We start from the raw sequence: 14239 nt of genomic DNA on the forward strand, positions 1-14239 counted from the left end.
TACAATATCTGTATATTATTGTAATATTACTATTGATATTGGGCAAGAAGACAGACTATAATATTATTATTATTCATAAAACACATAATCACGTCTGATACACACACAGACCGGCCTGCTCACACATTACACTTTTCATCTGGAGCCTTTCTGACATCGTCTGCATGTGTTTGTAATTTCAATAAGTGCCACTGAACATGAGAGCAGAGCAGATCTCGAGGCTTAAATCAACATGTGGTTCGTCTCACACCAAAAAGCGGCCGATGTCTCACTTTGAACAGGAAGTTTGGCCCGAGTAAGTTATTCTAGTCTTTGTCTAGACTGACGGATATTTAGCTCCTGCCAGCAAACACACATTCCTTCCCAGCATCTTAAAACTGAATCAGTGTAGGCGGGCAGTTTGTTGAGATGCCTGTTGTCGTCACTCTTACTGATTTTTTTAAAAAATTTTTTTTTTAGATTCAAGGTTTGCGACTGCAGACCGAAAACAGGCATACGTCGGGAAAGCATATAAAATAGCTTGTGTCTCCCACTCTCACGATCTGGTCTGCTCTCCTCTCCCTTCTAGACGACTTGGACTGAACACACATCTGTACTGCATTTGTCTTTATCAAAAACACTGTATGAGTAAAGACAGCAGCATCCTAATATACACTCAGATTTGACAGTATGCTGCAATGATTCACTGCTGCTGAGGCGCTGAGAGGAGATGAAAATGAGTAAGGGCTCTATTTTGGTGCCCGGGCGCAGATAGGTGTGGTGAGATGGCTTTGTCCTGCACTCTGGATATTTTATATTTCGGTCACTGCACTACGCACTTGTGTCCTCACTTGTTTGGAATCGATGTATTTATTTCATGTCAAAGTGTCAAATATATCCCGAGGTTAAATTTGGATTCATAATGTGGGGGATCCCAGCGTGGGGGAGTCTGAAATTGACTTTTTCGATGTGAAAAATCCACCAAGAATAATTTTACCAGGGAAAATGCAAATTGGGGGAAAACATAATTAAATTTTAAAGGTGCGCTATGTCGTTTTTTGGGGAAGTTTTAATGCCTGAAAAAACTAAATAAAGGAACTCTCTTTGTTTTCATGACTGAATAAACTGAATAAACAAACTGACCTTAAAGGACAACACAATTTCATACTGTTTTACTTTGTTTATATGTGGCGGACCCTGCCACCTTTCTAGCTTCAAACAGTGTTTATTTTTTTAAAGTTTAAAATACAGGTCTGTTTTGCTCTAATATTTACAGTTAAACACATTTGTTGTTAAAGTACATCTAAATATCAGGTTAGCTCTTGAAAACTGCAATAACTTGAATCACGAACACTGTTTGTTTATTGGCCCGTAAAAAAGTTGCATACTGCACCTTTAAAATGCTAGGGTCAGTCTATATTTCACACCAAAAACCATCTGCAAACCACTAGACCACATTTTTGGTGTTTTGCTTCCTTTTCCTTCCTCACACAGATGTTTGAGATTCTCTGCCAAATGAAACCTGCTGCCTACATTACCCACAATGCAACTTAGCCACTGAATAACATCACTGGAGGAAATTTATCAGATGACATGCATCTTCCTCTGGAGCCACAAAAGGCTTTATGCTACTTTTTTTCACACACTTTAAAGTGTAAAATTGGGGGAGTTATCATGGACAATGATAATGCATTCATTCTGACACAAGAGGTCAAAGGTCGGCTTCAACATCACCCCTGAGGCTGGTTGGGATTAAGTGATTTGTTTAATAATAAGTAGAGTTCATGTATGTTGTGTAACTTTTGATGCTGTCATCTAAAAGTTGAAACCAGGCCTGTGATTACAGAGTACACACACCAGCGTGGAGAGTACGGGAAATGAAGTGCACCAATTACTGCTTAAGAGTTCTCCAGCAATGCACTGAAGTGTCTAAACAGCTTGAGAGGAGCAGCTCGGAGGACTGGGCAGCTCCCAGGTTTGCTGCATCACGCTGACGCAGAGCGAGCGTGTTCAGTCAAAATCAAACTGTCACTAAATATGTGCTTGAGAGTCCTCTCAGTGCGCCTGAAGAAACACCTTACTGCCCGTTCAGATGTGTGTTCATCCAACAGTCGACACTATGTGGTGTAAGTGCATGTGGTCGATTCATGTGATTGGTGGACAGGGTACATACATCTTCAGTGACTGGCAGATCAGGGAACTGCGAGGTTGTAATTTAATTGGTTGGCGAGGGGGGCGGGGAGCATGCGGTGACACAGAGGCAAGACAGAGCAACCAATGAGATTCAGACATGTGAGCAGGTTTCACATGTACACAGAAGACATGTTAATGAGAATGCAGCAAAGAAAAACAAAAAAAGCAACTCGGATATTATTCGTGAGGGAACAATCGAATTCTGATTTAGATCGAAGTAACTTTTTTAAACTAACTCTGGGCTGCCAGAAGAAATATTTTGGGGTTACGGTTAGAGCTTCATTTTATCGGAAAGGATAAGTCTGGTCTTATTGTTTATTCATCTTATTGTCAACTAATCCCATGTGCAGACTAACAAACATTGTGTGAGTATCAGGGTCTGATTTTATCTTCTTCCTCTGTGCCATGGAGCTCTATTGTTGTCCAAAAACTATTAAAAACATATCAGTGAGCCACAATGTTGCCAATGCTGTTATTTTGACTCAATCCTGTTGCCACAAATACTCACCAGAGGGAAAAAATAAAACGTTCTTCCTGTTTAATAACGTTTGTTAGAAACTGAAAATGTTCCATATTTAGTAGGAACCAACGTGCTTGGGGCTTAGAGATACAGCGTAGGAAAGTCAGAAAGTATTGACAATACTGACACATTGTTTTTTTGGTCTTTCATATGATTTGTTGACAATAAGATGCCAGACTTATTATTATTAATAATAATTATAAATAAATGTCTTCTTTGACTCACTTGATTCCATTGTATTTCTGTACCTTTTGCAAAAATAAGCTTATTTGCTTTCTTGCGAATAGTTAGATGATGAGGTTGGTACCACTCTTATGCCTAAGAGTATGCTAACTATGGTGCTAACTAGCACCGTCCAAAGTTTAAAAAATGGACTGACCAGGCACCTGACTCTAGCATTAGGGGATTTGAGCCTCCTGCTAGCATCACAATTAGCACCACACTCAGCTATGTTGCAAATTGGCAGTATAGTTAGCACCACACTTAGCTAACTATAGTGCCGACTAGCATTATAGTTAGCACCATTTGGCTATTTATGCTGCTAAAGTCAGGACCCTGCTAGGCAGATTTTTAAAACTTTGGACAGAGCCAGGTTAGCTATTTAACCCTGTTCTCAGTGTTTGTGGTAAGCTAAGCTAACTGCCTCACAGCACTAGCTTCATATTTACCACCCAGACATGAGAGAGGTATCAATCTACTAATCTAACTCTCTGCAAGAAAGTGACCAGGTGTTTTTCCCAAAATGGTGACGAATTTTTTCTTTAGCCTGTACTCGGCTCAGAAATGAAACTGAACAACCAATTGGAATAAACCTTGTTCGCTGATGACACCATATTGTTTTTTGTTTAATTGTGAAGTATACATTGTTTTGTAAATAAAATGAAGACCTAAGTAAAACCCAAACCTCCACTAATTGAGTGTTAGCTTTTTAAGCTAATTTCATGCTAATAGTTAGTGAAAATTGTTAGAGTCTCACACACTTTCTTTTAAATGTTTAGAGCTTCGATAGCAGCATTATGCAGAAGTATTAGTATTAGTATCGTACTCTCTGTTAGTACTGTAGATAAAGAAGTCGTGCCTACTGAAACTCACACTTTGTCTTTTGAAGGGTATGAACTTGCCCTCCACCTCAACCCAGCGCTTGTTGAGCTGGAGTTGGCGGGGCTCCACTAGATTGGCGGCTCCAGCTTCTGAGAGCTGATTGGCTAAGCCCTGCAACTCCTTAAGCTCCTCCTTCTTCTTGTCGAACTCTGAGCCAATTTCCTATTGGACAGATCAACCAGGTGGTCACTCGCTATTGGCTGAGCACAGGGGAGGGGGGGGTCAAGCACAGAGAGGCATGTGGATGTACTTGAATAATACACTCACACACACACAGTGACAATTAATAAATAATAATAAAAGACGTTCATTTACTCCTTAGCACACACTCCAACAAAGACACAGCACAGTAATAAAAGGGATAAAGTATCATGTTTGTCAGTGTCAAACATTCAAAGGAATTTATTGTATATTGATAGTATTCGTCTCCATTTGAACAATCCATATAAAATAAGCGGTGCTGTAATTAGGAGGCGCACACTGCCTTCAGACTTTATTTACATTGAGTAGGAGTACAATCACCGGCCTTTTAAATAAGTACAGAGGAGTAATAGCAGTGTGTGAGGTGTGGGGGGGTGAAAAGAAGCAGAGACAGAAAGACAGATAGATGAGCAGACAGACAGACAGACAGACAGGCAGTGAGGAATCTCAGTTGCGGCAATGACAGGTGAGTCTGAGGCGAGCGAGTCAGACGTCCCGCTTAGCGAAATGTCATAACGATCATCTGAAAGTAAAAGACACACACACAGAGTCAGGGTGGAGGCAGAGAAACAGGTGCAGTCCAGGGTTGGGCCGTCAAAGCTTTTCCACATCAGTATTTCCACAAGCTGCACCTGAATGTAGCACTAAAGGCCCCATAGTTTCATTTTAAGGTTCATACTTTATTTTGAGTGTCTGCCTGTGCCTGTCTCTTTAAGGAACCCCAACTGAAAAGCTCAGTCTGCTCTGATTGGCCAGCCCTCACAGGCCTGAGCAGGCCCCGCCCACCGTGTTTCCACGTTAACTTTATAAAAGTCCTGACGGCGCATTTAAAGACACAGTTTCTGAATATGTGCTGTGCGAATTTCTCTGTGGATTGAACATTTAAATCACAATATGGGACCTTTAACATCAATATATCATGGTCGAATTAATGGAGTTAATTATATTAATATCACTTTAATATATGAAAACAGCTTTTTATGTGTTCTCTCTATTACAGATACTTCATAAGAGTTTTAATTGTTCATAAATACATTAATAAATTTAAACATGTCCTTATATATGCTTACAACTAAATCATAGTCATTTTTATGTTATAATTCATTTTAATTGCTCATATACTAATTTTAATATACACACTTAAATACAGTGTGCAGCTCAGTAGGCATTGGTAATTTAAAGTCATAGTAAATAAGAATTTCACGACTGTCTTACAAATAATTTAGTAATGATTTATTGATGTTAAAATGCTGCACACAACACAGTTTAATTAGCTCCTTCCCAAGTGTGGGTCCACCACAGAAAGCTGAAGGGAACAAGAATTGATGTGCAATTATTACTCTAAATAGATATAAGGATGGTTTCCTGGTGCAATTATTTAGAAAGTGGATAAAAATGCAAAAGCCTTGACACCAACCCTCTGTCCAAAAGTGGGAGAAGATGAGAGGTAAGAAAACAAAGACAGAAAGAGGTTTATCCACACATGAGCCAAGAAAATGTGGAACATGAACACATGAAAGACAAAGAAAGCTGAGTGGAGAGAGTGAGATGATGAGCTGGATGATGAAGAAGACAGAAATAAAGAGGCTGCATATTAAGCTTCATGATTATTACTTAACATGATGGTGACATGATAATAGATTATTGTTGTGTGTGTTTATGTGTGTGTCGTCACCTTGACCCGCTCTCCTTCGGGGGGGTCGGGCAGCTGGTCCACGCTGCGTTGGATGTCGTCCAGCCAGGCCAGCAGGTCATGTGACTTCCTTCTGTACTGGTACCACTGGGGAGCGATGGCCAGCGCCTTCCTGTTTCTCAGCACACGCAAGTCCTACACATTCACACACACAGGAACGTCTCAGACATCGCAGTGACGTGTCATGAAATGTGTCTGCTTTAGGTTTGAGAATATAAAAAGCTTCAGGGTGCTGCCACTGAGACCTGGACCCAGATAAGCTGTAAGAAATGGATTAAGTTCGTGTAATGCCTGATGCTAATGTCCCAGACTTTGATGAACGATCGAGCTAAGTCTCTGAGAGCTCAAGGCTGTGCCACTGGGAAATTGGCGAGTGTTTGAGAGCTCTCTGTTTGACTTTTGACTATTTTTCCCATAAATCTGCATTTCTGCACACTTTCCTTACAGGTCAGCTTTTCGGAAAATGCACCTGCTTGTTATCAAGCAGAGAGTGAGATGAAAAGACTGATACAACGCTGATATCTCATCTCTTTTCCTTAAAAACATTATTTGAGTTCTACATTATGCACCCAGCATATTGTACTGCGCTAATATTAGCTAGCCGGTGCCATCAACGTTAACGTTATCTGGTGTTAACAACATTAGCTAGTGCACAAACTGGCAACCACTTAGGGGGCAGATGACTTGAACAACAGTGGTGTTGTAACATGAATGCAATGGAAGGAGCAGAAAAGTACCACATTTAACCTTTAAGTATAAGGTTAGAGCCAGTACGAGTAGCTTAGCTTAGCATAAAAACTGGAAACAGCGGGAAAAGCTAGCATGGCTTTTTGTGAATGTTACAAAATCTGTTTAACATGTCTAAAGTTCACTAATCAACATGTTATATATTTCTTGTTTATTTCGTCCCTGTTTCCAGTCTTTAAGCTAAGATAAGCTAAGCTAACCTATCTCAGTTCTAGCTTCATGATTAAAGTTGCAATATATAAGAATTTTAGTTTAAAACACTGAAAAATGAACTAACATTATCAACAGAACGTGAAGAAATAACTGTTTTGATGTTACGTCAAAGACATCCATCTACTGAAGTTAGCATGCTAGCCAGCTAGCCCCTGGCCACTTTTTACCTCAAGATGTGAACGAAACCAACATTTTCCAAGTAGACTCAGCTAATAGGAGAGTTAGCTACATGGCTAGCTTAGCTAACTATCCGGCAGCCATGTTTGTTTGGAGGTGGGCAACTCTTACATACTGCACCTTTAATGCACAAACATGAGTGGCATCAGTCTTTTTAAGTGAAAAGCGTATTTTCCCAAAATGCCAAACTAAGGAAATAACCCACAATTCATCGCAGAGTGACATTCAGCAAATGGAAAAAATAATCAAAAGTAAGGATGAGTCAGTCAGATGGCATTTTGAAGTGGAAAAACCCGCATTACGTGTGTGTGCCTTATGATGACATGACTTCTGATTTAATTGATTTTAGACGGACGTCGGCGCTCGGCCTCATTCATCTTCTGGCTGCAGCAGTTCAGGGCGCTGCTACTGTCGAGCTGTAAATATCAGACATGTTTGATCGCCACAGCATTGATTTGGTCCGGTGTCTCACAGTTTGTAGTTACCTTGACGGTGTTGTACTTGCTGTTGAGCTGGTTGTGTTTCAGTCTGAGCTGCTCTCTCTTGTCCTGATCCGGGACTCTCTTCTGTAGACTCTCTCCTTTCAACAATAACTCCTTCACTGCACCTTCTTCACAATCCTGCACGGCACACACATTGTTCATAAGTGCACATGTTACAGTCAAGAAAGCCGTCATTATTCTGGTGTATGTGCATGTGTGAGACCTTGTCCTCCTGGAAGTCCTCCTCCTTGAGGTTCTCGCCCTGTTTGGCTTCCTCCTCCAGGAGCTCCAGCCAGATCTGTGCTTCGCTGTAGTACTGCTCCAGCTCCTTGGCCGACGCTGCCGTCTGACACGCACATGCAGACGAGGAAAGGAAGATCATTAGTGGCCAGGAGAAAGTAAATTTAGTCGGAGAGGTTGGAGCAGATTTAGCGGGAGCTTGAAGTAAATTTAGTGTGAGAGTTTGAAGTCTGGTAAGTGAGGGTTTAAAGTACATTTAGCAAGAGAGTTTGAAGTCTATTTAGCGAGACTTTGAAGTAAATTTAGGCAGAGTTTGGAGTAAATTTAGCGAGTTCGGAGTGTGTTTGGAGAGAGTTTGAAGTAAATTTATGGGGATATTTGAATTATAGTATTTAGCAAGGACGATGAAAGAGAGAGAGTCCATTTAAAGCTGCAGCTTCAAGTCAAAATCACAAACAAACAACGACTGACAGATTAATTGAATCTCAGCAGATTGCGTGTGAGTGTTATTGCTGTTTGTCATATTAGTAGTCAGAGCGTATAATCGTCTTCTTCCCCACCAGTCCAGAGGCGATGCGTTGCGCGACGATGTCAAATCTCCGGTTGATCTGCTCCACTTTGGGTCCCACCTGGGCCTGGCAGTTCTCCCCCCTGGTGGACATGAGCTCCTGGGCCAGAGCGTTCACCTCGTCCATCTTAGCCCTCGTCGTCTCCAGCTCCGCACGCAACACCTGCAGGACACAAACACACAAACAGTCAGTCAGTCAGAGACGCCGAGGCATGAAAGTCAAAGACATGAAAGAAGCAGGGTTTGAAGTTCAGTGGATGTCTTGTTTCACTTTTTCGGGGGGCTAACAACACTTTCATGTTTTGTGCTTAATGATGCTGCTTTTAAATTCTGGGCAGTTCAGGCAGAAAAAATCCTGAATATGTTTTGTGAAATTGCTGAAACTTCTTTACACAGATTCAAAGAGCTACGAAGATGACGCAGTCATTCAAAAAACATTTTTTCATTATTTAAATTTGTAACCACGGCTGTTTTATTTGTGTTTATTGTTCTTTTTTCATATCCTTCTGATTGTAAATGGACAATCTAACTCTCTTTAGTGTGTATTTATTATCATTTGTTTGTTTTGTTTTGTATGGTGCTGGCTTATAATGAAAATCATAAAAATAAAATAAATAAAAATAACAAAAAAACCCACTTTTACCCGTATGTCATCCGCACACTGTTGTTTATAATACAAAATTGGTAAACAAATGCGTGCCTTTGTTCAAAAAAGTGAATAATTTGCATTCAGTTTATTCCACTAAATTAAAATGGCATTAACACAGTATTTAATAACACTGAAGAATAAACACTCGCTGCCTCCCACAGGGCACGAACACAACATAAAAGAGATGATAACTGATTCTCTCATCTAATCAAAACACGATCATTATTTGTATTTCAAGTAATTTCTTCTTGAAAAACGACCTCCCTCACATCTAATGATACAGAGCAGTAAACATATGAGATAACATCAAGCACTAGACACATAAAGATAAACATTACGACCTTAAGCACAGCATCGTTGGGTCCCTGGCCGTCCATCTCGTCCATCTGTTTCTCTGCTCCGTCGATCCATCCGTTCACTTCCTTAATCTCTCGATCCAACTTCTGCATCTGCCGCTGGTAGTCCTGAGAGAGAGAGAGAGGAAGAGAGGGAGACGTTCAAGGTACTCACTTCTTCAGGCTGCAAACAGTGACACTTCCAACGATCTATTTTTGGAGAGTTAGGTATATTTTAAGCGCCGATGAGGCAGACAAAACGAGCATCATGGAGGGTTTTATGTTCTGTTTCTTTCTCTGACCAGCAGCAGGTTGAGCCACTCTTCTGCTCTGGATGTGACTGCGATCCAGTTGCAGTGCAGCAGGCTGACTTTGTCGTCCACGAGGCCCCCGTGGCCCCGCAGCAGCACCTTCAGGGCCTCGGCGAGGTCCACCACAGACTGCAGGTGAGGCTGACGCCTCTCTGTCTCCTCGTGGATGGACTGAAGCGAGAGAAAGAGAGAAATAACGTGAAAACAGACTTTTAATATTTTTGATATTTTTCTCGGGGGTTGGTGGAGACCAAAACTGAGCAAAAAGAGAGTGAATAAGAAGTTTCTTTCTTCCCTTTCTCAATCTTTTTGGAGATTGCCAGTGGCATGTTTGTTCCACCTTCCCCCGTCACACTGAAGACTTTAAGTTTTGTGTTTTGTGTGTCATACCTGTGCCCACGCCACCTCCGCCTCCAGGTCGCTGGGCATACCGTCCACGGCAGAGCGCCTGGTCAGCTCGGCGTCAGTGGCGGCGAGCCACTCCGTCAGCCCGTTCAGCTCCTTACGCAACTTCCTCGACAACTTCAGGATTTTCTCCAGCTCCAGTTTACTCTCAGTTACCTACACACAGATAAAAAGGACAAATAAATGTTGATATCTTACTTGGATGATGATGATGATGATGGTGTGTGTGTGTGTGTGTGTGCTGACCTGTGATCCCAGCTGGTTGTAGAGCAGTTTGAGGGCGGTCACTCTGTCGTCCAGCTCTTTGGGCTGCTCAGTCTGCTGCTTCTGGACGATCTGCCGGCCCGTTTTTATCACCGTCTCCACCTCCCCCTTCACTTCACTCAGCATCTTGTACATCTTCTGTTAGACACAAACACACACCAGGATCTATCACAGGTCCAATCCGACCAATCATCCGTCTATCCGCCGCCGCGATGCGATCACCCACCATGCACTGCTCCAGCTGCGACTGCACCACGTCCTGCTCCACGCTGCCGATTTCCAGCAACCCCACCTGGTTCTTGACCCCGGCCAGCACGCGCTCACACTCGGCCAGCCGAGCGTCGAAGTTGGCCGGCTTCTGGAAGAACCGGAACTTTGTCCACACGTCTGTCAGCATTTTCTGTAAAACAAACAAACAAACAAAGGGATGTGACTAAGTACATTTACTCAAGTACAGTACTTAAGTACAATTATGGAAGTATATGTATCATTTACTTTTACTTGTACTTTTAATACTTAAGTACATTTAACATCAGATACTTTTACCATCAGATACTTTTACTCAAGTAAAAGTTTTGAGTACTTTTTACAAAACTGACAAAACTAGACTGCAATTATCTCCGAATGAACTCCAGCAACAACAGCTGGTAAAGCCAGTAAATAAATATATAAATCGGAGAAGAAGAACAACGCAGAGTTAAGTGCGGTCTGCAGATGCAGCAGCTTCCTCCATGTTTTCGCCGGACTTTGCTTCCACCTGCTCAGACGGACTCGTTGGCAGCGGATCACACTCGCAGCTCTCATGAGTGCAGCACGCACAGCTGGCACAACACGGACACCTTCGTTAATTATTGAAATCTTCTGACAAGACACCGGGGTGTTACTGGTGATGCTTTAACTGACCTTGTGCGCAAATCTCCAAACTCCATTTTGTATATGTTTGCATGATATCACTGCTTAAGGATGTTTTTTTTTCCTCTGTTGGATAAGTTAGGACTGATATTTTACATTTAGCTTTAGCATATTTATTTTTCCATTATTTATTATTTGCACTATCATCTCATCACCTGGGTGAGGTCTATTTGTCCCACGATCCTCTGGGACGGCTCTTTGTCCTGGTTCTTCTTCCTCATGTCCTCCAGGGTCGCATCGTGGCCGCTCAGCTCAGCCTGGATTTTCTGTCAAACACAAACACATAAAAAAAAACACACACATTTTTAATATAAATGTCAAATTAAGTTAATTTAATACCAGATGTTTGAAGTCTTTAACTCGAGGCTATTCGTATATTCTAACCCAGCAGCTTTACTTTTACTCAAGTGGGGCTTTAAGATACTTTTTACAACACTGACTGAAGGCGTGTGTTGTGAAAAGGCCAAATAAGACTCAGTGTAAATTGATTTATAGTGTACCTGCGTCTTCTTACCACAAGGGGGCAGGAGGAATCAAGGAGAGAGGAGAGGCTGCTCCAAGTCTTTAATAACCGGTCAGCCTGCCCCTCGGTCTTTCTCTCTGACACACACACACACACACACGCACACACACACACACACACACACACACACACACACACACACACACACACACACACACGGCCTCTGTCACCCCACTCTCTTTTTAAATACCAAGTACCCTGTAATCACATATGCTCATCCACATCACTCTAATCCAATCACTCTCTCATCCTCCTGTCTGTGTGTGTGTGTGTGTGTGTGTGTGTGTGTGTGTGTGTGTGTGTGTGTGTGAGAAATGTCACCCGTTGCACCGGTGGTCTCCGGCGCACGTGGAGGTAATCTCTCCGTCCACACACACTCACTCACACACTCTCCGTCACGTTACTGTACCATCAGTCATCCTGTCATCGCGGGACGTTATGTGATATTCTAGCGTTTCCTTCGGCAGGAAGGTGTGTCGGAGAGAAAAAACAAACGAGGGACGAGGAGATAAGTGGAAGAAGTGGATGTAAGAGGAAGTAGACAAAAAGACAGAGGCAGTGAGGGTGTGTGTGTGTGTGTGTGTGTGTGTGTGTGTGTGTGTGTGTGTGCTGTCACGTCCAAAGCAGCTCCGGGTTTAATTAGGACCACAGAGAGAATAACAGCATTTGCCATTTTCTCTTGGGTTCCTTTGCACGTGCACAAACACACAAAAGATGTGTATTTTTATCTTGAAGTGTGTTTTCCAACCTCCTGTCCTTCTCTCCCCTCTCCTCTCTCCACCTGCAGCCGTCTCTGTAATGATCGACTCTGACAGGGCCAAAGGCTTCGCGGTGTTTTATGAGTCGGCTGAAACCTGCAATTACTGACGGTAAGCCGGAAACTTTGTGTTCAGATAGCAGAACTTTTTGTATTTAACACACCCCGACCCAGAACCAAGACGGTACAGCTGAACACAGTCTGGTCCAGCGCAATTACTGCACTTCAAGGTGGGTCTTTATGGGCCTGGTTGGCCCAAAGTCATCTGATCAATCCTGGTTTTTAGACTGAAGTGATTAAAGGTGCAATATGTAAGAGTTGGCACAACTGTAGCTGCCCTTAGCTAGTTAGCTTAAGCCTTCAGGAAGAGCGCCAGGCTTTAAAGAAAACTTTCGTAGTGGCCAAACCTTGTCATTACAACAAAACGTGATGCACCAGGTTGTCCTCGTATTCAAGTTAGCCAGGTGCTAAACCTGAAGTTAGCCGGCTCGGTTGGCAGAAACAAAGAGGATCTTTGAGTTAGCTCAGTTATCTCAGTTAGCCATGCAGGTAGCGGTCCGAACTTACAGGTCAGATGAGATATGATAAGATATACGTTTATTTTAGTTCATTTTTTAATGTTTTTATCTAAAATTCTTACATATTGCACCTTTAAAGGCCTTTTAAATAAAGTAAATGGACATCTTGACCATTTATCAGAGGCTCATTGTTAAAGAAAATTAAGAATCACTCAGTTTTAAATGCCGGATCATTAAAGTATTGAAGCGTTGACACACACTGACGGCTACCTGAGCCTCCTGCGGTATCTGCTGGGCGTCGATGTGGTCCGCCAGGTACGCGGTGAGGTGGCGGTCGGTGTTGGCCAGCGAGTCCTGTATCTGCCTCAGCGTCTTGTCATTCTCCTGGGCCCACTGGACGCTCTTCTCCAGCTCCTTCTGCCTGAGCGCCGCCTGAGGAGACAGGAAACCCCTCGTCAGAAACCACACACACACACACACACACACACACACACACACACACACACACACACACACACACACACACACACACACACACACACACACAGACAAACAGGCTCATGTATATAAAAACAATTTCCCTAAACAATAGCTTGAATAATCTCTCGGAGGATCTGGATAAGGGAGCCATGAGATTCAGATAAGACGCGTCTTTGGAGAATCCTCCGGGTGAGCTTGAGATATTTCATTCACGTATTTAAACCCGTTATCTTGTTTACTGTGTGTGTATAAAAAGTCTGTGCTGAGTAACACCACAACCTCTACAGTTGTGCACAGAGACACAGTGTGCTACATTTTAAATGCTGGAATTAGGCCAATAGAAAGTTAAAAATAAGATTGACCGACAACATTCAAAAATCCGGTATAGTCTGCGTATCGAAAGTCGATTATATCTCATTCCTCTGTGCCGCGGAGCTCCATTGTTGTCCAAAATCTATTAAAAACACATCAATGAGCCACACTGTTGCACCGGGCGACACACACACTGTAGTTTAATACGACCGCTGCCAGAAATACTCACTAGAGCAGCAAATGTGGATTCATCTGGAGCTGAGAATAGCCCTCCTGTTTGAGTAACAGCTGATAAAAACTAAAGCGACCAGCTGATTATGGAAATCCTTTTTAAGATTAAACGATATGGTTTGAGTAGAAACAAATGGCCCTCGGGCTGAGAGTCAGGGGTCTTGAAACCCAAGCTAACACGCAAATAAACAGTGATAAAAATATTCTGGTTTGTGAAATATGTTGTTCTGGAGGCCTGGTGACATTGTGACATCCCTCTATTTGATATCTTCTCTGGACTGGGTTTCTTTCCCCTGACTGTTAGTCTCTAGCGCGCACGCTCTGTTGGCCCCGCAACGTGGACGATCCGGGTGATTCAGTTGCCAGGAAGTCAAGCATTTTTGGATTTAGCGCTACTGAGCAGCCGTCGTAGGAGCGACAGGGCTCCA

General features: G+C 42.6%; 1 protein-coding gene across 2 annotated transcripts in view; it reads right to left on the reverse strand.

Moving 5' to 3' along the window:
- dmd (dystrophin) overlaps positions 1 to 14239 on the reverse strand; it is a 279023-nt gene that overhangs the window by 74877 nt on the left and 189907 nt on the right. Inside the window, exons 34-46 of one of the 2 annotated variants that reach the window (XM_084346659.1) lie at positions 13059 to 13220; positions 11146 to 11256; positions 10305 to 10478; positions 10061 to 10216; positions 9800 to 9970; positions 9401 to 9580; positions 9105 to 9227; positions 8107 to 8277; positions 7530 to 7652; positions 7310 to 7444; positions 5670 to 5822; positions 3785 to 3955; positions 2153 to 2179 (exon numbers count right to left, since the gene is read on the reverse strand). In XM_084346659.1, coding sequence (XP_084202785.1) covers positions 2153 to 2179; positions 3785 to 3955; positions 5670 to 5822; positions 7310 to 7444; positions 7530 to 7652; positions 8107 to 8277; positions 9105 to 9227; positions 9401 to 9580; positions 9800 to 9970; positions 10061 to 10216; positions 10305 to 10478; positions 11146 to 11256; positions 13059 to 13220 — 1857 coding nt within the window. The remainder of the gene's footprint in view (positions 1 to 2152; positions 2180 to 3784; positions 3956 to 5669; positions 5823 to 7309; positions 7445 to 7529; positions 7653 to 8106; positions 8278 to 9104; positions 9228 to 9400; positions 9581 to 9799; positions 9971 to 10060; positions 10217 to 10304; positions 10479 to 11145; positions 11257 to 13058; positions 13221 to 14239) is intronic. The other variant, XM_084346660.1, reaches the window with a different exon arrangement.

This window comes from Pagrus pagrus, assembly GCF_965226575.1.
Source record: "Pagrus pagrus genome assembly, chromosome: 24".
Lineage (NCBI taxonomy): Eukaryota > Metazoa > Chordata > Actinopteri > Spariformes > Sparidae > Pagrus > Pagrus pagrus.